Genomic DNA, 27,168 nt, shown 5'->3' on the forward strand with positions numbered 1-27,168 from the left:
AGGCAACAGACGATCCGGCAATACCTTGACTCGGCTAACCTCCCCCCACTCACTGACGATCAGACTGCAACATTGGAACTCCCTATCACCGTCAAAGAAATTGGGACCACAGTGGGGTCCTTGCCCAACGGGAAGAGCCCAGGCCCTGACGGGTTCACTAAAACATACTATACGACTTTCCTTTCCCACTTGGCATTACCCATGTGTAAGTATTTTAATTCTCTGGCAGAGGGTAGGAATATCCCCTCTGAAGCCCTACTGGCGCACATAACGGTGATTCCGAAGGAAGGCAAGGATCCCACTGTCCCCCAGAGCTATCGCCCCATTTCCCTTCTTAATTTAGACATTAAGCTGCTAGCAAAAATTTTGGCGAACAGGCTTAAACATCTTCTGCCCGACATCGTACACCCTGACCAAACAGGCTTTATAGTTGGCCGAGAGGCCAGAGACAATTCCCTCAGAGCGGTCCAACTCATCCACTGGGCCCGAACCTGCCCCCTCGCCTTATATTGTCCTGTCAACTGACGCCGAAAAGGCCTTCGACCGCGTGGACTGGCCGTACATGACGGAGGTCCTGCGGTCAATCGGCCTAGGCCCGCGCACACTGACCACGATCTTGGCTTTATACTCCACACCCTGTGCCCAAGTCAAAGTTAATGGCACCCTATCCACTAGATTTCCTATCAGAAATGGCACAAGGCAGGGGTGCCCATTGTCACCCCTCCTGTTTGCCTTGGTTTTGGAGCCCTTACTCCGGACCATTCGAGCTAACCCAGACATTAAGGGCCTTCAGATAGGTAACACAGAACATAAGCTTTCTGCATACGCAGATGATGTCCTGTTTCATCTATCAAACCCGCTGATATCATTGCCCAACCTAATGAAAGAGCTGAAGCTGTTTGGGACCTTGTCCAACTTCAAAATTAATTTGACGAAGTCAGAGATTCTTCCTATCAACCTCCCTGCCCACGTAGCCAGTAGTCTCCGGACCTCTTTCCCCTTCACCTGGGCCACGACATCCCTGCGATACTTGGGAATACAACCGACTGATAAATTTGACACCTTGTACGCTGCCAACTATACCCCATTATTGACAACGGTTAAAAATGACCTTCAAGCTGGACGCGTACGGCTTTCACCTGGCTGGGTCGGGTTAATATTATTAAGATGACTGTCCTGCCACGCATCCTTTTTTACCTACAAATGCTCCCGATCCCCCTGCCCAAGCAATTTTTCAACCGCATCTCTAGCATGATGATCGCTTTCATCTGGAACGCACATAAATCCAGAATAGCGCTCAGAATACTGCGACGTTCAAAACGCACGGGGGGGTCTAGGGGTTCCTGACGTTAAACAATACTACCGAGCAATAGCTCTGCAAAGGATCCTGAACTGGCGTTTTCATACCCACACCAAGGTCTGGGTGCCTCTAGAGAAAAGCCTGGCGGGCAGGAATTTGTCCTACGCACCGTGGCTGTCGCGGGAACACAGGGGGTTGTCCGACACAACCTCACCTCTGACGACCCATGTTCTGAACGTCTGGGACAAGGCCAATACCGAGTTCGGCTTGGCCCCCCCGGTGTCCCCGCTGGCCCCCCTGGGAGGTTTCCGATGGTTTCCCCCAGGCGAACAAATGTCCTTCTTTGACTCGTGGGTGGATGATGGGAATGCCAGTTGTGGGAAACTCATGAGGGACGGTAAACTTCAGAGCTACGAAACACTCCCGGTAGGCAGACAGGGCTCCCGTATGAACTTCTGGAAATACAGACAGATCCACCACTTTTTTGAGATTCACGGTCGCACTATTAGAGACCCCCTGACACTCCTTTGAACGGTTATTCACAGAAGACGCTCCTATTACACACATGGTATCGGAACTGTACCGACTCCTCACTTCCAATGCAGCACAAGTTAGACCCGCTTATGTTAAGCGGTGGGAGTCTGATTTGGGGACGACGTTCACAGGGCCACAGCTCACTCACCTATACCAACTAACCCACTCGTCTTCCATTGACTCAAGGACACAGGAGACGAACTTTAAACTCCTGTCCCGGTGGTATAGAGTGCCAGCAGACCTGGCAAATATTTATACCTCTACGTCGCCACTATGCTGGCGAGGCTGCGGACTTAGAGGCACACTACTCCACATCTGGTGGGACTGCCCCTTGATCAAACCCTTCTGGGAGGACATACGGGAGCAAATTAAAGTAGTGACCGGACTGGAGATCCCTTTATCCCCGAAACACTTCCTGCTGCATGTCCCCACGATCCCCATTCAGCAATACAAAAAAAATGTGCTGCCTCATCTGCTTAATGCAGCAAGGCGCCTTGTGCCACTTCACTGGAAAACATCCAGAATCCCTACAAGGGAAGAATGGATCACGGGGGTGACTGTGGTTAAGGAAGCAGAGGACTGGATAGCGACCTGTCGCGACACACGAGATAGATACACTAACATATGGGCCCCCTGGTCGGACTATACCTCTGACCCCACTTTTGTCCCGTCAAGTTTGGATATTGCCCTACTAGAATTGTCAGACCCTTCCCTTAAGGCCCGTAGTTTGGCAAGTGCACAGGACAACCCCCTAAACACATGAATCCGGCTGTGCCCTGTGGCCGGGGAGAGCCAGTGGAGATTGATCACTATGGCACCGAACCCGGCGAGGGGTAACTTGCAGCTTTCTGGAAAACTGAAGGTAAACCTGGACTGTTCTTCTTTTTCCTCTCTCTTTCTATTTCTTCCCCTCTCTTTCCCTCCCCCTGTTCCCCTTCTCACCCAATCCCTATTCCCTACTTACAACTGTTGATTTACATGTTATGTTGATGATTGCACTCTCAACCAAGGGGCCACTCAAGGGGCCGATTTTTCAGACACTGGTGACTATGGGGCTGTCCCCGAGTATCGAGGTGACACTGGTGGCCTCGTGTCTAACTCCAGGACCTCGTGTGGGGTGCCCGGGGCGGGCGGGTTGTAGCAGGGGGAGGTTTGTTGGAGGCCCTATGGCCCCCCCCCCCCCCGCTCGGCTCGCGGGCCGGGGCCCCTACTGATGTGGCGACCCGCGTGGACGGACGCCGGACTCACCTCGGCAGGGCCATTCATGGGGATCACTGTAGCCTTGCCCTCCAGGGACGGCTGGCGTTTCGGCCTGACCCTACATTACAGCCCAGAAGTTGACACCCCCCCTGGTTGACACCATGTTATGGGATGCCCGTTGGCGCCCCCGCGTCCTATTACATTGTATGTTTATGTTTTGTTTGTTTAACGGACCCCTTCGGGGTCTTGAAGCCTGCGAGACCCTACGTGGTCGCTAGTCCTGCTTACTGACAACTTTCCGTTGAACATGTGTATGTCTTTTGTATTTCTTTGGTTGAAAAATAATAAATTTGATTATACAAAAGACTGCTGCGCAAATACAGTGTAACATAAAATATTGCAACAACCGCCATTTTATTCTCTAGGGTCTTAAAACATATATAATGTTTGGGGGTTCTAAGTAATTTTCTAGCAAAAAAATAAATAATGATTTTAACTTGAAAAGAGCTGTCAGAAAAAGGTTTGGTGTTTAAGTGGTTAAACGTTCCCTAATTTACATACAGAAGTTTATTCCTTTGATGTGATACAATGTTTAGACTTAATTTTCTACTGATAAAGAATATTTTCAAAAACTTGACAGGCTGCCTAGGTTTTTCAACTTTTGACTCAGAGTAGAGAGGAAATTCTTTGCATACCAAAGTGCAGAGAGAAAACTCTTTTCATGTCAAAGATTGTGAAACCCTGTGTCAAGAATTGCACCGAAAAAAAAATTGCGATAACGATTCTTGATGATTAATCGTGCAGCTCTAAAAGAATGTATTTAAAATAGATGACACAGTATATAGGCGGGAAAAACGGGAGTACAACTCCCCTTTAATTTCACTAGCAGGTACACATTTTTTTCCACCAGGCAATAAGACACAGATGGGAAAGCAACTGGGAGTTAAAAAATTAAGAGGTATTGTCACACAAGGTAAAATAAGGTTAAGACAAGATATAAAAACAGAAGAAGGGGATCAATACTTGAGTGAATGGGAGTATTTTCAGTTAAAACACTTTGTGAGCACTTTACCACAGCCGATTAGGGACGATAAAACATTAAACCCAATAGAAAAGATATGCAGCATTGATAAGCCACTAAAACATGGTATATCGTTGGTATATGGTATATTAACGGAGACACAGGGAACATTGCCATGTGTAGAAAAGTGGGGAAATGACATGGGTAAAAAGATAGACAATTTACAAATGATAGGTGCAGTGTATAATTTTGCGTCTGATATTACCACTATTGAAGCAAACTACAAGTGTATGGTACGTTGGCATTTGACCCCAGAGAGAATGAGTAAAATACATTCAAACAATTCAGTGCTTTGTTGGAGGAATTGTAAGCAAAAGGGAACAATGCACATCTGGTGGGATTGCCCGAGAATACAAGAACATTGGGAAGAAGTTTTAGAGTATATAGAAGAAATAACAGGTGGAGAAGATCATATGTAATCTTTGGACTTGTTTATTCCATGGAACAAACAAAACAAAAAAACAGTACGGAACAACTTTGGTCCGGGGAGGAATGGAGAGGAGGAGGGGAGGAGGGTCAGGAGAGGGGGGAAATAAAAAGAAGAGGCAAGCCAATACTCTAGGTTTATACTGCCCCGAGGGGGAGGAGGTTTAAGATTATATCTGTTTAAAAATGAAAAATTAAGAATTTTCTGAGAAAGAAAGATATACAAATAATGAAAGGGAAAAAAATAAATAAATAAAATACAATAATAAAAACAATGATGAAAGAACCACATATGATGCGAAGCCACAGAAGAGACGTTATGGGCGGATGAACCGTGAGCAAGTCTCGCTGTCCTTTGTTGGTGGAGTCTGAAGTGGGATTTAAAAAAAAAAAAAACAGGGGAAATTTAAAGCACAGGCGAAACCTCCAAGGATGCGCCAGAGCGTCTATTCCTAGAGACCCGTCCAGTCTGGTTATGGAAAAGAATTGAGGTACTTGAGTGTTTTCTCTTGAGGCAAACAGGTCCAGCTCTGGTTGACCCCACTTGTTGGAAATTGTCACAAAGACCTCCGGGTTCAGTGACCACTCTGACTCCCATACTGGATGTCTGCTTAAGAAATCCGCCACCCTGTTCAGGGACCCCTTTAAATGGATAGATGAAAGGGACCACGAGTTATTTTCTGCCCATAGAAGAATCGCTGCTGCAAGAACTTGTTGAGGTTTGCTTCTTGTGCCCCCTGCCTGTTTAGGTATGCCACAGCTGTGGCGTTGTCCGTTAACACCTGTACATGGTGATTCTGGAGGTCCGGAGCAAACTTTGTTAGAGCCAATGCAATTGCCTTTAGCTCTCTCCAGTTGGAGGATCTTTTTTTCTCTTTCATACAAGTCCCCTGGATGAAATTTTTTCCTAAGTGGGCTCCCCATCCTTCTGTAGTCGGTCTATTTTCTACTGGAAAGGACCACTCCCGACCCCTTGCAAGGACCTCCCGATCTTTTCACCAATGAAGCGACCTTTTCACTCAGGAAAGGTAAGAGGGAAGCCGTCTCCCAGGAACACCTGAGTAGATATTGACTCCCCTCACAGAAGAGGTTCCCTCCAGTCCAGAGGAAACACAAAAACTGATGTACGCCAGCGAGGTACCTCCCTTTAAAAGATCTAGAGGAAGAAGGCGTTTTCTGTGGTTGGTGGGGGGAGTCACTATCTGAAAGACGCCTTGGAAAAAAAACAGTTTTTTTCCTGACGGGATTCTGGCCCGTGTGTAAAGGGCCTTTAGAGTCCACTAGTTTGATTTCAACACAGTATATCTGAAAGTATTTTGGGGGTCCTAAGGGACCTCTTACTAGGGCTACGAACTATACACACCCAAAATGAATAAAAGGAATATAATAGTATTCCATTTAAAATAAAAAAAGGTTTCTAACATTAAAAACTGTTTAAATAGTTTTTACTCTTATAGTAAATGGGATGAAGAGATAAAATGCTAACACAGTGCAAAACACAGTATTAAGCTATATTTCTAAAGAAATATGTAGGTGTGTCCCCCTGGGTAAGCACAAACAAGCAACTTATCCCAATAAAACTGGCTACCGATTTCATATACCCAAGCGAATTAGGCTACCCACACAAACAAATGAAATAAATATACTCAAAGTGCTATTCAAAATGCTTTATGCATAGAACATATGAAATATATAAATCCAGGAGCCTGAAATTTGTGTCGTGGGAGGTAGCTATAAATAGATTAGCAGAGAGCTTGACTTGTTAGAGCAGAGCTCTGCACATTACTTCCTTCCTTTGTCAATGTAGGTTGGGGGTGCCTTTCCTCCAATAAGCTGTCCTGGCTGTATGCCAATAATCCACTCCCAGTGCAGGAAGAGAACATCCAACATGATGTGCCTCTGTGCATACATACATAAAAAAACACACACACACACACATTTATATACATGTATATATATATATATATATATATATATATATATATATATATATATATATATACATATATACATATACACACACACACACACACACACATATATATATATATATATATATTCTAGGACAGTGATAGCGAACCTTGGCACCACAGATGTTTTGGAACTACATTTCCCATGATGCTCAAGCAGTCTTCAGTGTAGTTGAGCATCATGGGAAACATGGTTCTAAAACATCTGGGGTGCCAAGGTTCGCCATCACTGTTCTAGGATATATGCAGCTGAAGATGGCAGATATAAAATGTAAAAAACTGAAGGGAGATTTGTTTCATCCCTGTGTATCATCTGAGGCTGTTCACCGAGTATATGTGAGGGTTTACATCCGATTTAAAGTGTTACTAAACCCACAACAGTAAAATCTGTCTGTAAATGCCGAATAGCATGCTTGTTATACTCACTGTGAAAATTTAGGGGGTTAATCCTCTGCATCTTGTAAAAAGGCTGTTTTATCCTGTATGCATAGATTCTCTCCCCCCTTTCACTCCAGGACCAACCAACTACCCTCAGCAGATTTTAAAATAGCTCTGCATTTTTATGAAATGTCTTATGCCTTAAGTTTAGGTCCACTTTAAAAAGTCTATTACTTACACATATTATAAGCAAATTTGGAAACAACTGCGCTAAGATAAAATCAAAATCCGGATTAATAAGCAGCAATTAAAATTGTGTATAAACAAAAATATGTGAAAAGAAAAAAGGATAATTGCGCTTAACCGAATAGTGTAAATATATCAAACAAATCAGTTAGGCCTCAGCCCAAGTGCATGTGCTATATATACCTATAATAACACTCTAATATACAAACAATTGTGTTAATCACACAAAGTGAGGGGGCCAAAAAACCACCTAACCTTGCGTGGGAGGGTATATGGGACTCCCGGTGGCACAATGCTAAAAGGTTACTGCTACCATAAGCATCACAACACCGCGGAGCACCCACAACCAAAATAGTGAACCAAACCGCTGGAGTGATAAATAAAGTCTATAAAAGTCCGAAATAAATCGAGGTAAAGTGATAAGTCCAAAAGTATTCCAATGGCAGGAAAGACACCCGTGTGAACTGCAGAGATGATGATATTAGACACCAAACGTGAATCCACCACCAATCATGCGGCTGCTTACCAAAAATCACGGTCCTGCCGGACCACTATCAGCATATCACTCAACCATGAGGCTTTAAATGAGTAGTGACTCCTCCACTGGAACTAGAACCGTACCAGGCTCAGCGGTGGGTATAAAAAACAGGTATATTCCACAGCCTCTCTCCACAGCCTCTCCGTGGAATACTACCACTGGTATGCCGGGAGTGGTAGTATTCCACGGAGAGGCTGTGTTGCGGTAGAAGGTGATTACAGGGAACCCCGTGATTTGTCCGCACAGTGCAGGAGGAGGACGTCGTCGATATACCTGTTTTTTATACCCACCGCTGAGCCTGGTACGGTTCTAGTTCCAGTGGAGGAGTCACTACTCATTTAAAGCCTCATGGTTGAGTGATATGCTGATAGTGGTCCGGCAGGACCCTGATTTCTGGTAAGCAGCCGCATGATTGGTGGTGGATTCACGTTTGGTGTCTAATATCATCATCTCTGCAGTTCACACAGGTGTCTTTCCTGCCATTGGAATACTTTTGGACTTATCAGTTTACCTCAATTTATTTCGGACTTTTATGGACTTTATTTATCACTCCAGCGGTTTGGTTCACTATTTTGGTTGTGGGTGCTCTGCGGTGTTGTGATGCTTATGGTAGCAGTAACCTTTTAGCATTGTGCCACCGGGAGTCCCATATACCCTCCCACGCAAGGTTAGGTGTTTTTTTGGCCCCCTCACTTTGTGTGATTAACATATTAGAAGTATGCACAATGAAGTTTTGAAATTCCTCGCAAAAGTAAAAAGCAGTTTAGAATTGCACACAAAATAACTTACTCTATTGCAGGCAGCAAATAATGTTTCCTCAAGGACTCAAAGTAAGGTCCTAAGTTAGCAGTTCCTTCAATGACAAAGACCACATCTGATACAATGCCTCCATTTCCCTGAGTGGCGGCATCCATCGCTGTTCAACCCCACAACCTACCAGAGACAAACAAATCATTAGACACTAAAAAGGTGCTGGATAAAACAGTTAATTGATTAAGGTTTGTTATAGTTCTTAGTAGATAAAATATGTGACCAAAAACTTTGAAAAAGTCACATGACGAAACGCGTCAGGTGACCTACACACAGCTCACTCAGTAAGACACACGCTAATCGCCAGCACGCCTACCTGTCTCAGCTGTTTTCTCTGCTTTAGAACCGACAGCGCCGAAGGAGGATTTAAACGGCGCTAGCAGCAGCAGCCACACTATTTAGTGTGAGACCCATAGGCCAGTGCAGCGTGTCTCTCTACTTTGTGTTTTAATATTTTTTATTTTTTATATTTAATTTTTTCTTGTGCACGCATACTTTTTATATATTGGCTCATTGGAGCCCCCCTCTTTGTGCAGGGCTTCCAGTGGAGGCATAATATTGCCCTTGTCTTTTTTAAATAAATATAGTTTTTGGGTGCTACCCAATTAAACTTCAAAAACATATTACACTATGTGGTTCCCTTTGTTTTTTTCGTTTTAACCACTGAGTGACTTTGGAGGATAACCTGGAAAAGGACTACATTCAACTTGCAGCCCCCGGAAAAGGAGACAGCTGAGGATCTGGGATAACAGGTCGTGACACCACAGACATCGAGGTACCACTACCATCCGCTTTTTGCCCCCTGGGGGGTGACGACGTCCGGTAAGTGGGGACCTATGTGGGGGAGCACAGATGTCACCGCCTTAACCAAATGAAGCGGCACCCATAAGTCACCAGTTTAAATCTGTTCACCCGCATGCAGGAATAAAGGAAGAAAACTGTTAGATAAACTCTGTTAAGTTTCTATGTAATTAGTCTAAACACCGTTCCTGGTTGACCGGACTCCAGAGTGGATGCTAATTACTACACCTGCTATTATTGGGACTTGTGTCTCTCTTTATATTTTTTATTTATTTTCTTTTTTATGTTTTGTGATTTGTGACACATTTTTTGCTACAGATCTTCTAGTCCCAGGAGGGACAGTAGGATTCACACTTCTCTTTAACAATTGTTTTTTTAGACAATTTGTTTTTTATACAATTGGTTTTGCATTGATATCCACTTCTATACTTATACACTATTTATGGTTTAGTTGCACTTAATTATAAGGCACTGGTTAGGAACTATATTAGGGACTCACACTTCGGTGTGTTACACCCCTTGAACACCTTTAGCACTCAGGGACCACTGATTGCGCATGATAGATAAAACGGGGGGTGCACGCTAATGCACATACCTTCAATGCACTCTCACCGCAGAAACTAATACAGTGCATATACTATTGGGGATCCGTAGGATACCCACACAGGGTTGAATCTCCAAACAGACACCTATTCAAGTTTTATATATTTTTATTCTTTAATATATAATTTAATTTTTGTTCATGCGATTTTGGCACAACATTTACCACTAGTAATAGCACCCATAGGAACGCCCACAGTACTGGGGCACCAGACGAGTGTAAGGACTCAGTAGGGTTTTTTCCCCTCTTTTGTTTCTCCACCAGCCACTCCAGTGGCAGCCATATATATTTTTTGGCACCAGCAAACAGGGTAACAGCAATCCATTTGTGTTCACTAATAGGGGAGGTTCACTACATTGGATCTACCCCTGAACAGGATTACCCAACATTTGTTACTTTGCATAGTATTTGGAACCAATCCAGTGGAATTTTATTTGCAGCGCCATTATCCTATTATCAGCACTAAAAAACTTTGAGTATAGCCTCAGTTAGGATAACTAAATAGAAAAAAAAAAGTGCTATCATCCAGATTACTAGAATACAGAAGATGGACCAAGTGAATATAGGGTGAGGGCTGCTGGTGCCATCTAACCCATAAATAATCACTGGTCACGAGTGTTGACTAGGATTTTTCCTTGCACTGATAACGCAACAAGGTAATAACATTAAAAAAACTATACAATGTTAAAAACATTTGGGCCAAACCCCACAATAGAAAAGAACATTCTTAATAACGGTAACCGTCATGTGTCTGTTGAAGTGGAGCAGGCCAAAGCCTCGACCAGTTTCGCGGAATAACCGCTTCTTCAGGAGGATCTGTATAATATGTAATATACAATTGACAACAAGCAAAATAATACAATACAGTGGAATAAAATTACAACGTTTTAACATATGCAAGCACAGTCAAAAAAGGTGTCAAATGCTCACCTAAAAATGGTTTGTAGACCAGGCATGGGCTCAAAGACCCCCCGCGGCGAACGAGGGGGAATAATGTGGCAAGCTCTAATAAAGTAAATGGAATTCATTTCTAATGCTAAATTGAGTTAAAAAGGGGGAAAGAAAACGTAAAAATGGGGAGGAAAAGAAAGGGGGGGGGGGCAAGGGAAGGAAAAAAGGAAATAAAGAGGGAAGGAAAGGGAAAAGGGGGAAGGAGAGCGACAGAGACAAAATAACTGCAAAATAAAAAGATATAATATTGTAATACAGGAAAGGTTTGTATGAGTTCATCTCATTCAAACCTGCAGGTATGGTGGCATTGAGATGCTCTATCCATAGGGTTTCCCTCTGTAGGATAGCCCTATCCCAATCACCACCACGTGGGTTTGGTGAAATGATCTCAAGTACCAGGAAACGGACCACGGACAGATCATAGAGATGGTACAAACCAATGTGGCGCCCAATGGTGGTGAGTTTGCCACTACCGGGAGTAGTATAAATGGTCGCCCATGCGCTGTCTGAATTCTCCAATAGTTTTACCTACGTAGAAGGCTTGGCATTTACATACCATAAGGTAGATAACACCCCGGGTGCCACAGTCGGCGAAGGTAGAAGGACAAAAACACTCACCATTGGGAAGGATGAAGCCTTCACCCTCGAGCACCCAAAGGCAACGAGGGCAATTGTCACATTGGAAAGTGCCATTGGGTCCACATTTGGGTGCCCATTGGGCCACATGGTAGCTTTGAGTAAGTCGCTCTCTCAATGAGTGGGCTCTACGGAAGACTAGTTCCGGATTTAGTTTAACATGTTTCTGGAGAGTATTGTGTTCAGTAAGTATATGGCAATGAATGTTTGTGTTTAGTCACCAGCGCTTATCTTATTTTAACAATGTTTACAATTGGTCTGCTGCAGTATTTAGTGAAACACTTCTATGGGAAAGTGTACTGTATGTGGAAAAGATTTTTTACTGCGCTGATCCTATAAACTATATAAATATAGTGAATTTAGTGTTTTACCTTATATCAACCCTTGTGCATTAAATATATAAATAAATAAATAAATAAAATTAATCAATATGCAGTAATCAAACCCCAAATGAACCAACAATTTTTTACCGTGTGTTCAAAATAAATAAATAAATACAATAAATCAATAAGTGATTTGTGCAACTTAAGGAGAAAAGGACTTTCGTTGCACAAATCACTTATTGATTTATTTATTTGATTGATAGATTTTTTGAACACACGGTAAAAAAAAATGTTGGTCCATTTGGTTACTATATATACACACACATACATATTGTTTCTTTCTAGGGGTTTATGGATTACTGCATATTAATTAGTCAGTGCATATTAATTTATACATTTATTTATTTATTTATTTATTTATAAATTTAATGCACAAGGGTTGATATAAGGTAAAACACAAAATTCACTATAATTATATAGTTTATAGGATCAGCGCAGGAACAAATCTTTTCCACATATGGCAATGTTTGGAAAGAATAGTTCGTAGTGTATTATGATGAGCAGAGAAAGTCGTAATAAATCTGACTGATTCTTGCTTAGGATTCGGTTTAGATTTGGATTTAGACAAGCCATATATCAAGGAGTGTCTAGATCGAAGGCAGGCCCTGTTATATGCTTTTTTTAAGGTTAGTTCGCGAATATCCTCTCAATAGCAAATGCTCACGTAGGGCGTTTGCCTGAGTCTTAAAGTCACTCTGTAGTGTGCAATTTTTGCGTATATGCAAATATTGCGCCGAGGGGATGCTGCGGATCAATGGTTTAGGGTGAGCACTAGAGGCATATAACAAAAGCATTGCCTGCCGTTGGCTTGCGATAAAGATTCGTGCTTAAGGTACCGTCTGGTTGCTTGATGGAAGGGGACCTGCCGACCTGGGTATCAAACTGAACCGTAAACCTTAGATTGAAAAGATCATCATTAAGTAATTGTACAAAGTCCAATAATAGTTCACTAGTCCAGGTCCAGGTTATGAACAAATAGTCTACCAGATCAGTACCTTCTTCAAAAATTCTACATAATGGTCGTCAGCATTTAAAGAACGTTCCCAACCACCCAAATAGAGGTTAGCGTAAGCCGGGGCACACAAACTCCCCATTGCGACCCCTTGGGTCTGTAAAAAGAGAGTTGAATGTTAAAGGTGAAGTAGTTTTTGGTTAGAATAAATAAAACAGCTTGAGGATAAATTTGTTGAGGGGCCAGGATGTTTTCTCCTGCTCATGCAAGAAAGAACCAGCTATTCGGATGCACTGCTCGTGGGGGATGCTCGAGTACAGAGCCTCGACATCAATAGCCACGAGTAGGGCATCCGGAGGGACCTGGATCCCCTCAAGGGGCCTCATCAAAATCGGTGGCGTTACTGATGTAGGAGGGCAAACCAACTACATGTGGCATTAAGAATGCGTCAACAAATTTGCTAGCGTTGTCCGTAAGAGAATCCATCCCTGATACAATGGGTCGACCAGGGGGGTTGTGAACGTTCTTATGTGTCTTAGGTAAAGAACAAAAAGTGGGAATACGGGGAAACTTGGGAATAAGGAACTCCAGTGTGTGCTTGTCAATGAGGCCTAAGAACAGGGCCTCAGTGCAAAAGGACCTGGAGTTCAGGAAGAAAAGTGGAGACTAAAAGATGATGGGATGGGGCTGTACCAATCCAAGTTTTTAAGAATAGAGAAACACATGTTCTGGTAAAAATCATGTGTCATAAGGACGATGTTGCCGCCCTTATCCGATCGCTTAATAACTAGATCTGAACATTGTTGTAAGGATTTCAAAGCTTTAGTTTGATTAGTGGTTAAATTGGGAGAAATGTTGTGCCACTCTTGCGCTCGAGGTCCCGAATGGTGGCTTGTATAAAAGCCCAAATGGCGGGGCACATCATTAAGTCAGGAAATCTCCGCGAACGGAGTCGAAATGACTTGGTGGAGGGTGCGAAGGGATGGAAAGCTGAGATATGTTGGGAAGGGTAGGCTGCGAGGACTCCTCAACAGCACCTTCATCATAAAGGAGCTTAAGGTCGCGGAGTGCACGAAACTCCTCCATAGTAAATTGTTTTGTGCGTTCCGCAAGCTCATGCTCCGAATTGATTTTAGTGCGATCGTGGTCGCAAATGAACTTGAACGTAAGATTACGGGCAAATAGATAGAGATCTTTGATAGTGTCCATGATCCGTGTCCGTGATCCTGACCAAAACGTATTGAGGCAAAGCTCTGCTAGCTAAAATAAAAAAACTTTTGCAAAACTGCCAGAACAGCACCTTCTGATAAAATGAAAAGCAGAATTCACATAATATAACCAATATTATTTATTCCTTGCCGTACAGGAACTGGCCATTCATACTGCTTGACCTCTAACCCTTGGGGAATTTTCATACCAGATGCTTTCATGTGAATGCATCCACAGTAACCTTACGTTCACACCTATGCGTTTAGTGCGTTTTTCAGTTTGCAGGGACCCATTACAGTCTATTTAACATGGTTTTTCTATGGTACACGTTCACATATTTGCGTTTTGTAGCTGGGTGTGTTTTTTTGGAAAGGGTTAGGGACTTTTTCCTGCGTTTGTGTGCAATAGTGCTTCGATTTTTGATGCACTTTTTGTTCATGATAGATTATATCCGACTCAAGGTGGAACACCCAAAGGGGTTGGCACCTCATTCTAGATAGGGATTTTTACAGTGCTTTACAAATAAGAATGAGAACCGTACATTTAGAAAACGTTATACAAATTTTAATGAGAATCAAGTTTAAAAAAAATGTAGCAAGAACAGTTTGTTCACTAGTAAACAGCAATTCGAGTAAGGGATGGTCACATAAGCAGGTAATATGCTGCAACAATTGTTTCAAATTCGAAAATTACTTGAACTGCCGTTTACCAAGGATGAGCTCCGGCGTGTTCGCACACCCCACGTGCAGAGCCCACCAGGAAGTCGGCACTGTGCTGCGCTAATCACAGGCGGTGAGACATTTCCCGATCTCCGCAGATGCGCATCGGGAAATGTCGCACTGTCTGATTAGCACAGCGCAGTGCCGACTTCCTGGCGGGCTCTGCACGTGGGGTGTGCAAACACGCCGGAGCGCATGCTTACTGTTTACTAGTGAACAAACTGTTGTTGCTACATTTTTAACTTGATTCTCATAAAACTTTGTATAACTTTTTCTAAGTCTACGGTTCTCATTATTATTTGTAAAGCACCGTAAAAAACCCTTTCTTCTTCCCACTTGATTCATCCAACTGTATATATAGCTGGTTGCTAAGGAGCATGCAAAACTTTTGGCCATGGCTGCATACCGTCAAAGGCGGTTTCTTTTTAAATAGTTTGATAGACTAGGGCAGGGCTCGACAAACCCCAGGCACAAGGTCACCACAGCTCCTGGGCCCCTGCCAGCCTATCCAATGCTGGCGCCAGGTGCGAGCAACTCCCACCGCCTTAGCAGAAAGATCCTGTTCTGATGCCCAGGGCCGCTGTTAGAAATCACGGGGGCCTCATACAGCCAGGAAAAAAAAATAAAAAAAAAAAAATCAGGGAAACTGGTGGCAGTAGCACGATACATATTCCATCCTAAAAACATGTAACATGTTCCAAAAGGTGAACTTATCCTTTAATAACCATTATTATTCTAAACATATTATAAAAGCAGCAGAGATGTCTTATTTTAGAAATGTTTTCACAACTAATTAGATGGGATGAGCTCGAGTGTGTTCTGACCCTAGTCTGAAACCACCTTAGCTATCCTGCCAGGAAGTTGTCACAGCGCCCCACCAATCATAATTGGAGCTGAATAGGACAGATGTCAGTGTTCAGATGTCCATGCCATTCAGTGTGTGTCTACATACACCACAGACTTATAGGTAGCCAGATGTAAATAGACATGGGTCCATTTACATTATGCCAACTCTGATCCGCCACATTAAGGATGCAGTCCTTTTCATTTTTTTGTTTTTTGGGCCTGAATGGACATGGAGGTAGGTGGGTGTAAATCATGGGTGCCCAACCAGTGGCTCAGGGGCCAAATGTGGCCCGCAACCTCCTGCACTGGGATGATGGTTTGGCAAGCCCAAGCGCAGGTTGCTGACCCGTCATCCCGGAGCATCAGTGGTGTGAAAGTGGCAGAGGAAAAAAACATGGAAACATAAAAAAAAAAAAAACCCACACACCACCACCAGGTGAACTAGGTTGACCAGTGAAATGTAGAATAGGGTGGGAATATAGACGCTGTCCTGGAAGGTTCCTGGAAATACCGCTACCGTTAAGTTTAACGGGGGTCGTCCCCCCGTGACACCACAAAGCACATACCTTCCCTGTCCATCACTAGAAGCACATCAAAGATCGGGTATAAGAGGGGGGTGTCCTGAGGCATTAGGGTGATGCAAAGCTGTATCCTGTGGTGTCAAAGTGTGGGGGGTGCTATCCTGTGTTATCAGGCATGGAGGAGTGTCACATGGGGGTATCCTGTGGTGTAATGTGATGTGTGGGGGGGGTGCAAAGGGGAGTCATGTGGTGTCACTAAAGTGCAGAGGTCTCTTCTGTGGTGTCACAGAGGAGGGGTTTCCTGTCCTGTCAGTGGAGGAATACCAGGACCATTTAATTTGCCAACAGCTGTGTAGGGTCAGACATAGCTGTACAGTGAGGATCACAGGAGGTGAGCTGCATGTAAAGGGATAGTGCAGTTATTTTAGAAGAGAAGAAAACTTTAATAAGTTAAACTCCAGATTTGTATATTACGAAATAAACTTTCCCCATCTTGTTTGTTTAGCATTACTCACCTCAGCCAACCACTTCCTGTAAACCCAGACTGTAAATCGCACACCCTCAGGGCTCACAAAGCACTACTGTGTGTAACAACCATAAGACTCACAAATTAAAAAGATAGCAGAACCTAAGAACAAAAACCCATATACTGCAGCTTAGCAGTCCTTAGATGTAGTGGCTGCATTCTTCTGTAACCTGCTCAGATTCTGTGCAAGTGGCTTCCCCTCTGCACACTGACAACAGGGGGCTTGCTCGCTTGCCACCACCACCAATGATACAATTGCTTGTATTCTCTTTTTTCTCTCCATCAACTTTATTGCCATACCGTACGATGCCCCTTATTTCTCTTTTGGCACTTGTAAAAATTATCCAGTGGCTCTAAAGCTGCTTGGATCACTTTAAAAAAAAAAATCACTCACTCGATACTAGGATCATGGTTCTACCTTCAACCATGATCCCGGTACAACCACCTCAATATGAGTCTGTGTACACACACACACACACACACACACACACACACACACACACACACACACAGCATTGAGGTGGTTAAACACAGCATAGACAAAATATGAATGCATATGCCAGAAAAAAAAAAAAATCCTTTTCTCTGTCATCCATGGACGGACACAGCCTTCACAAGTCTTGACATACGAGTTACGTCAATTTTGAGAAGGTATGAACGGACGACCAAGTCGCCGCTTGCACACCTGTGAGACAGACGCTTGATGTTGGAAAGCCCAGGAAGCACCAATTGCCCTGGTAGAATGTGCCGTGACCGGAAAGGGGGGCGTCCGCCCGTTAATAGCATAGGCCAGAATGACGGTCTGCCTGATCCACTGAGAAATGGTGGCCGACGAGACCGCCAGGCCCTTTTGTGGACCAGACACCGACACAAATAGCGAGTCAGACCTCCGAAACGGAGCCGCAGCAGACAGGTACACCCGCAAGGCACGTACCACGTCCAACGTATGAAGCACAACCTCCTTAGGATGCGCCGGCCGAGAACACAAGGATGGAAGAACAATGTCCTCGTTAAGGTGAAAGGCCGAAACAACCTTCGGAAGGAAGGAGGAAGGCTGCAGGCGCAGCCTTATCCTTATGGAGGACCAAGTATGGTGACCTGCAAGACAAGGCCACCAACTCAGAAACACGCAACGGCCACTGAAAAAGCCACCTTTTGAGATAGTGTCAAGAGAGGAATTTCTCTGATATATTCAAAGGGAGGTTTCTGAAAAACCGAGAGCACCAGATTTAAATGCCATGGAGGAAGAGGTGGTCTAATAGGGGAAGCACATGACAACCCCCTGCACAAAAAGGTACCCACCAGGGAATTGGCCGCTAAAGACCGCTGAATGAACACAGCCAAGGCTGAAATCTGTCCCTTACTGGTACTTAAGGCAAGTTTCTGATCTACTCCACACTGTAAAAACAGCAGGACCCTGGAAACCGAATATGTCCGTGGACACTACCCCATTTCTTCGCACATGGAGATGTAGGACTTCCAGGTGCGTTGGTAGATCTTCCTGGAAGAAGACTTCCGAGCCCTCAACATAGTTGAGATGACCGAGTCCGAAAGACCTCGGTCCCTCAGCACCTGGCTTTCAATAGCCATGCCATTAAAGCCAGCGACTGTAAAGCAGGATGAAGTATGGAACCTTGACAGAAAATCCTCTCGCATTGGCACCCACCAGGGTGCATCTGCCACCAGGCGTACAAGATCAGCGTACCAAGGACGCCGGGGCCAATCTGGAGCAATCAGAATCCTCCGTATCCCCCTTGGTCTCCACTCGCGCGCAGAAGCGAACGAATGCGCGAGTAGCGCCCGCATTTGTTAAAACAGTATTCAAACCACACATGTGAGGTATCGCAGCGATTGGTAGAGCGAGAGCAATAATTCTAGCCCTAGACCTCCTCTAACTCAAAACATGCAACCTGTAGAATTTTTTTAAACGTCGCCTATGGAGATCTTAAAGGGTAAAAGTTTGTCGCCATTCCACGAGCGGACGCAAATTTGAAGTGTGACATGTTGGGTATTAATTTATTCGGCGTAACAATTATCTTTCACAATATATAAAAAAAATTGGGCTAACTTTACGGTTGTCTTATTTTTTTAATTAAAACAAGTGTATTTTTTCCCCCCAAAAAAAGTGCGCTTGTAAGACCGCTGCGCAAATACGGTGTGACAGAAAGTATTGCAACAACCGCCATTTTATTCTCTAGGGTGTGAGAATAAAAAATATATATATAATGTTTGGGGGTTCAAATTAGAGGGAAGGAGATGGCAGTGAAAAAACACATTAGAACTGCTGTTTTTTGCTACTTGTAATGTAACCTGTAATGCCAACGGCAACCACAAGATGGCCACTCCTAGATTCCTTCTGCAGGCCTCAGCTTCCTTCTGTGAAGGCCGCAAAGCTGCAGCCTCAATTACCGGCCGGCGTGGTCGCGACCACGCCGGCCGGGAATTGAGGATGCGGCTTTGCGGCCTTCTGCAGCCCCAAGCTGCGCCAGGTCACAATTGCGACCTTGCGCCCGGATTTTGTCGAGGCCTGCACCAACGCATCTGACGTGTCTGCCCAGGGATCTCAGGACCTGGACACAAACCTCGACACCTTGCGGCTGAGGCGAGAGGCCAGGAGATCCACGTCCGGTAGGGGTGCAACGGATCAAAAATAAACCTCACAGTTCGGCTTATTCCTCGGATCGGATCATTTTTCGGATAAAAAAAAAAAAAAAAAAAAAAAAACAAACACAAACACAAACACAAACAAACACACACAAACACACAGTAGCTAGCTTCACATTTGTGCACTGTGGGAACGAATGCAAAAATCGCACAATGCATACACAAAACATAGTATTTTTTTCAGGCACACTGCACCCCCCATGCACACAAAGTGTGTGATAAAGTGTCATGCGTTTTTGGTGTGCTACGAATTATAAAGCATCATGCACTTTTGTGCGGTTTTTTTTTTTTTTACTTTTTTTTTTTTTTTTTAAAGCTGCCCTAAGCGTGATCCGCAAAACTGCTCTGGATAGGTGTGAGTGGGGCCTGAAAAGATCAGTGGGTAAAGTGCAGCGGGCAGTGTTACCCATCAGATTTCAGCTTCTTGGGACTGAATCTGGGAACTATTGAAGTAGATCTGAATTGCTGTCTGTGCATCAATTAGGGTTTTTTAACATGTGCGACAGTACCCTGTGTTTAAACATTTGCCTACTAGGCACTTTCACCCCCTCCCTGCCCAGGCCAATTTTCAGCTTTCAACGCTCACACACTTTGAATGGCAAATGCCCGGTCATGCAATGTTGTACCCAGACAAAAATGTTGTAATTTTTTTTTATATATATATATATATATATATATATATATATATATATATATATATATATATATATATATATATATATATATATATATATATATATATATATATATATATATATATATATATATATATATATATATATATATTCCCTGTACGGGAGCATTTTGGCTTCCCTGTCAAATTACAAAATTTTTGTCTGGGTACAACATTGCATGACCGGGCATTTGCCATTCAAAGTGTGTGAGCGTCGCAAAAAAACGGAGAGACGACCATTTGCGGGATGCTAACAGCTTCACCGCAGACTGAAGAGTCTGCAACTTTTCCAAGGGAAGAAAGACTCTCGCCTCCACGGAGACCAGAATCAACCCCAGGTATTCCAAATGCTGAGTCAGTATCAGGACCGACTTTTGGATGTTTAACACCCACCCGAATTCTTGGAGGGTCTGGCTGGCTATAGACACATCCACCTCTAATTCTGTGCCAGAAGTAGCCCACAATGGCAAAGCTAAAATCGGTGCAAGCACCTTGGTGAAAACTCTCGGTGCTGAAAAAGGAAGAGCCACAAACTGATAGTGGTCTTCCCCAATTGCAAAGCGCAGAAACCACTGGTGTCCTGCGAAAGTTGGGACATGCAAGTATGCGTCCTTGATGTCCAAGGACGCCAGAAAGTCCACCGGATGGAGTGCAGCCACCACAGAGTAAATGGATTCCATGCAGAACTTCCTTACTCACACAAAGGCATTTAGGGCTTTTAGGTCCAAGATTGGACGGACCCCGTCCTTCGGGACCACAAACAGATTTGAATAAAATCCCTGAAACCTCTTGCCCTGCAAAACAGGTAAAATTACCCCGCAACTTAGCAAGTCCTGCACTGCTCCCAATAGGACAGACCGTCAAGCCGGAAGGAGAGGTAGATTTGAGGGAAAGAATCTGTTCGGCGGACAGGAAAGAAACTCGATCTCGTACCCCGAAGTGACCACCTCGCAGACCCACTGGTCGGAGAGCAGGGAGGTCCACCAAGTAGTGAACCTGCAAAGCCATCCCCCCACCCATGAGTCAGGCGGGGCAAAACTTCATGCGATGGCGGGTTTGGTTGGCAGTTTGTTCGGCTTACGTACCCAGGAACGTTTCTGTCCCCCAGCTGAGCCTTCGTCAGCCTGGGAGGGTCTACCCGCGGGGCCCTGACTGACCAAAATACCGCTTCTACGTGGGAAAAGAAGGACTCCGCTTACGGCACAGCTCCTTTTCCTTGGTGGACTGAGGGACACTCTTACCTCCAGTGACATCTTTAATATAGTCGTCCAGCGAGGTACCAAAAACCCTCCCACCTTTGAAGAGTAAATCTGCCAAAGCTTTTTTTGGATGCTTGGTCAACGGACCAGCATTTCAGCCAAATCAGGCAGCCCAACACCACCGCAGATACAGATGCTCTGGAGATCAAGGTGGCTGCATCCAGGGTAGCATCACAGACATAAACAAGTCCCTGGACCAACTGGTCGGCCAGCCTAACATACTCAGGAGGGAGCTGATGCTCCTCTATAGACTTGTCCATAACCTTTGCCCATTCAGTGAGGGTCTGAGACACCAAGGTTGCAGCCAAAATAGGCTGCAACGCAGACCCTAGCATGGTAAACATGAAACGGGTCACCGCCTCAGACCTCCCATCAGTATGGTCCTTGAAAGCAGGTGTCCCTTCTACAGGGAGAGTGGTTACCTTATTTAACCAAGCAACCGGGGGCTCAACCAGTGGAGGAGAAGCCCATTTTTTCAAAAGGCTGTCCTCAAAGGGATAACGGACCGCCTGGCGCTGAGGGACCACAAAAGTACATCTGCGGTTTTTCCCATTCCTTATTAATGAACTTATCAAAGAAAGATACATAAGGAAAAACTTTTACAGAGCGGGCCAACTTGTGCGGCCCAAAAGAGACTGAGCCCTCAGTGGATGCCTCAGCTGCACCATCCAGCTTAAGGGAAGTCCCTAACAGCATTGATAAGCGCACTAACAAGTGCCCTGTCCTGCACTGACCCAGGTGAGGAGTCTTCCTTACAAGAAAGGTCCTGGTCCACATCTTCTGACAGCCCAGAACTGGGGTCCTGTGCCGCAGCCAGGCCCAGGTCTAAGTCAGAGCATTCCCCAGGAGATGGCGGGGAGGGGCGCTTTTTACCCCCCCCCCCCTTATGGCCGCATGCCGCTTCCACCCTGGCAACAAATGATTCCAGGACTGCCAACAAAGTGTCCATGGGAACCGCAGGTGCGGGGGCACCAGCTGCCACCTCTGGCATGTTTGGGGAAGAAGGGCAAGATACTTACTCCATAACACCACAGACAGCTCTCAGGGACCTATTCAAGACCAGAAAAAAGTCCACCCTCCTTGCTGCACTGACCGGGGGGTTACCCAGGGGACTCACCAACCCAGCAAGAGACTGCTCAGCGCCGCCACGCACCCTCAGTACACAGCGTGCAAGAGGAAAAGCTGTGAGGCAAAAATCTGAGGAGAATTGTGCTGCACGCCATTCAGGAAGCCAGCACTAGAGGTCAGAACCCACACAAAATGCCCGCCAGATGCCTCAGAGATAAAAGGGAGCGACCACAAGAAAATGGTTATCAGCAATAACAGCCTACGACAATATGGCCGCCAATGGGAAAAATCTATGTAATCAGCAGGCATGCTAAAAATGGCCCCGGCGAAACGCTGCGATGTGGATGAGGACGAGTGGGGACTTCCCTGAGGCAGAGCACCCTCCCCCAGGAAAAAAAAAAAAAAAAAAAACCACGGGCCCCGACACCCCACAGACCCCTATTGGGAAACGGAGCCCCCCACAGGACCACCCCAGTAGCAGCGTCTGTAGAGCAGCAGAGGGAAATGTGACAGAGCAGGGAAAGGGGAAATAAGAGAAACCCCCTAACCACAGGAATGCCCTGGAGCAAAAAAAAAAAAAAAAAAAAACCACCGGCCACCCCAGGAGTCACGGGGTATGTCTAAGGTCTGCTCACACTCAATGGCCGGAAAGGGGAGACTACAAGGATCTATATATCCAGATGGATATAGATATGAACGTGTCCCATAGGAAAACATGCAAATGAACTGTAGTGTGTTTCTGCAAAAAACAGAGGTGGGGACCCAGGCCTGAGATGTTTAGTAACATAATGGGGTTAAAAAACAAATATAAGTACAAAAAGAGCAAATAATCGCTACTGTAAGGGGTTCATTTTTTACTGTGGGACAGTGAAAGTAATATTTACAGTAGCGATTTGCTTTTTTGTACTATAAAGGGCTAATTTTAGTTTTTTTAACCCCATTATGTTACTGCCCGATTAATCGATTATGAAAATTGTAATCGATTAATTTCATAATCGATTAATCGATTAGTTGTTTCAGCCCTATAGCATTGCAAAAGTATTCGGCCCCCTTGAACTTTGCGACCTTTTGCCACATTTCAGGCTTCAAACATAAAGATATAAAACTATTTTTTTTGAAAAATCAACAAGTGGGACACAATCATGAAGTGGAACGAAATTTATTGAATATTTCAAACTTTAACAAATAAAAAACGGAAAAATTGGGCGTGCAAAATTATTCAGCCCCTTTACTTTCAGTGCAGCAAACTCTCTACAGAAGTTCAGTGAGGATCTCTGAATGATCCAATGTTGACCTAAATGACTAATGATAAATAGAATCCACCTGTGTGTAATCAAGTCTCCGTATAAATGCACCTGCACTGTGATACTCTCAGAGGTCCGTTAAAAGCGCAGAGCGCATCATGAAGAACAAGGAACACACAAGGCAGGTCCGAGATACTGTTGTAGAGAAGTTTAAAGCCGGATTTGGATACAAAAAGATTTCCCAAGCTTTAAACATCCCAAGGAGCACTGTGCAAGCGATAATATTGAAATGGAAGGAGTATCAGACCACTGCAAATCTACAAAGACCTGGCCGTCCCTCTAAACTTTCAGCTCATACAAGGAGAAGACTGATCAGAGATGCAGCCAAGAGGCCCATGATCACTCTGGATGAACTGCAGATATCTACAGCTGAGGTGGGAGAGTCTGTCCATAGGACAACAATCAGTCCCTGTATACTGCACAAATCTAGACTTTATGGAAGAGTGGCAAGAAGAAAGACATTTCTTAAAGATATCCATAAAAATGTAGTTTAAAGTTTGCCACAAGCCACCTGGGAGACACACCAAACATGTGGAAGAAGGTGCGCTGGTCAGAACGTTATGTTTGGCGTAAAAGCAACACAGCTCATCACCCTGAACACACCATCCCCACTGTCAAACATGGTGGTGGTAGCATCATGGTTTGGGCCTTCTTTTCTTCAGCAGGGACAGGGAAGATGGTTAAAATTGATGGGAAGATGGATGACGCCAAAAACAGGACCATTCTGGAAGAAAACCTGATGGAGTCTGCAAAAGACCCGAGACTGGGACGGAGATTTGTCTTCCAACAAGACAATGATCCAAAACAAAGCAAAATCTACAATGGAATAGTTCACAAATAAACATATCCAGGTGTTAGAATGGCCAAGTCAAAGTCCAGACCTGAATCCAATCGAGAATCTGTGGAAAGAACTGAAAACTGCTGTTCACAAATGCTCTCCACCCAACCTCACTGAGCTTGAGTGGTTTTGCAAGGGGGAATGGGCAAAAATTTCAGTCTCTCGATGTGCAAAACTGATAGAGACATACCCCAAGCGACTTACAGCTGTAATCGCAGCAAAAGGTGGTGCTACAAAGAATTAACTTAAGGGGGCTGAATAATTTTGCACGCCCAATTTTTCAGTTTATTTGTTAAAAAAGTTTGAAATATCCAATAAATTTCGTTCCACTTCATGGATTGTGTCCCATTTGTTGTTGATTCTTCAAAAAAAAAAATTACAGTTTTTATCTATGTTTGAAGCCTGAAATGTGGCAAAAGGTTGCAAAGTTCAAGAAGGGCCGAATACTTTCGCAAGGCTATATATATATATATATATATATATATATATATATATATATATATATATATATATATATATATATATATATATATATATATATATATATATATATATATATATATATATATATATATACATACATACATATATATACATACACACATACACACACACACACACACACACACACACACACACACACACACACACACACACACACACACTTTATGGCCCGGATTCACAAAGCACTTGCACCAACGTATCTCAAGATACGCTGCGTAAGTGCAAATATGCGCCGTCGTATCTATGCGCCTGACTCAGAAACTAAGATACGCCTGAAAATAGGCTTCATCCGACCGACGTAACTTGCCTACGCCGGCGTAGAGTGGGCGCATATTTGCGCTGGACGTATTTGGCGCTCCCATTGATTTTCTATTCACATATGCGAATGAGGGAGATACGCCAATTTACAAACGTACGTCCGTCCGACGCAGTGCGGATAAAGTCATACGTACGGCGTTAAGTTATGCCCCATAAAGGAGGTGTAACTCAGCAGCATCCATGCAAAGGGCTGCACCAGGGAACACAAGCCGATGGATTTTACGTAGGACGTGAATATGACTAGGCGTAGGTTACGTTCACGCCGTAGGCAGTGATCCGACGTATCTTAGGCATTTGTTCCGACGTGATTGTGAGCATGCACACTGAGATGCGCCCACCGGACGGCGCATGCGCAGTTGGCGATACGTATCTGTCTGGCGCTCGGCCCATCATTTGCATGGGGTCACGCCTCATCAGCATGGCTCACGCCCACTTCCACTTACACCTGAGCAACCCAGCGCAGATTTGGGAGGAAGTGCTTGCCTGTCTGCGCTGCGTCGGCGTAGAGTAAAGGAGATACGCTACGGCCGCATAAATATGCGCCAGTGTCTGTGAATCCGGGAGATAGAGATAAATATATATATATATATATATATACACACACACACACATACATACATACATATACATATACATATATATATATATATATATATATATATATATATATATATATATATTTTAACCCACTGGTGCTGATATTAGGAAGAAATAAGCCTTCTTCCTCTTATCACACCAGCTTCTCCACCTCTGAGCTGGTGAATCTGAAAAGGAGATATTTCAGTGGAAGAGCAGTGAAATCTTCAGATCACGGTTTATTAAACTGTCCGTTTGAGACAAAACAGCCATGTGCTGTGATGAGAAGTGAAGAACATGTTCTCTGCTCCTTAACTCAGTTTATTAAACCGGCAATGCTCTGTGATAAGCCGTGATCATCATTATCTCGGCTTATCAGTTTATTAAACGTACACCCTAGTGTAAATTAGCTCTAAATGGATGTTTTACACTACCATGCAGTGCGTGAGCATACAAAACACTGGTCCGAATCCTGAGGTCACACTAAAATGAGGGAAGGGGGGGGGGGGGTTACAATAGCTCTGCTAAATACAAGGTGTCAAGCCTCAGGACTAGAAAGGACCTATAGCAGTCAAAGACCTCTGCGGCCTATCACTTACAAATACACTACAAGCACTAGAAACAGTAATTTACCTGGGAAGACGCGCCGAGACTTCTAGTTCCGAATTACAGCTACAAAGAGACGTCTTTTTGGAATTTTTCTTTATTCATTCTCTATCCGGTACCTGAACGTTGCCCGCACAAACCTCCGCTCACGCTTCAGACTGTCTCAAGAGAAGCTACACAGCGGCGCAGGAAATTAGCCGAGCGCCGTCTTCAAAACAGAGTGGAGACCAGTGCAAACTTCTGTGATCGATTACCGGAGCCTGGCTCCCGTTGCCGTCTTTAAGGACAACGGCGCTCATGCTGGTGGGAGGAAAGTATGACAGTAGCTGTAGATTTCAGCTCCAAGACTGATCTGGCTGCAGAGTGGATCTCCATCGGTGACAGGAAGCGTATGGCCTCCACTTCTTTTTTTTTCTTTTTTTTTTCTGAACTTTATTAAGAATCTTTGCAGCTAGAGGTCCACTGTCACAGGAAACACGTGTCCTCCACAACTCAGTCATTTTTGTTTTTTAAATTAAATTTAATGTAACAAAACAACAAATAGATGATACTACAGGAAGTGGAAGTCACTTGATTGCTGTAGTGTACATGAATTCTGTGTAGAGTGGAGTTCCAGTAACTGCAGTGGGCAGCAGATACAGAGCCATTCTTTTGGGATTTGCAGAAATACAAGATATTTTTGGTAGGTTTTTGTTTTGTACTCTCTGTTAAAGTGCTGTCCTACAAGTAC

The 27,168-nt window shown here is 44.2% G+C and overlaps 1 protein-coding gene across 4 annotated transcripts in view; it reads right to left on the reverse strand.

Moving 5' to 3' along the window:
• Positions 1 to 26,798, reverse strand: part of MED25 (mediator complex subunit 25) — a 555,669-nt gene extending 528,871 nt beyond the window's left edge. For 2 of the 4 annotated variants that reach the window (XM_040327575.1, XM_040327572.1), the window contains exons 1-2: positions 26,466 to 26,797; positions 8,463 to 8,606 (exon numbers count right to left, since the gene is read on the reverse strand). In XM_040327575.1, the coding sequence (XP_040183509.1) occupies positions 8,463 to 8,587 (125 nt within the window). In that variant the 5' untranslated portion in view covers positions 8,588 to 8,606; positions 26,466 to 26,797. Of the gene's footprint in view, positions 1 to 8,462; positions 8,607 to 26,465 lie in introns of all 4 variants that reach the window. The other 2 variants (XM_040327573.1, XM_040327574.1) reach the window with 2 other exon arrangements.
• Positions 26,799 to 27,168: the final 370 nt, after the last annotated feature.

This window comes from Rana temporaria, chromosome 10 (genome assembly GCF_905171775.1).
Source record: "Rana temporaria chromosome 10, aRanTem1.1, whole genome shotgun sequence".
NCBI lineage: Eukaryota > Metazoa > Chordata > Amphibia > Anura > Ranidae > Rana > Rana temporaria.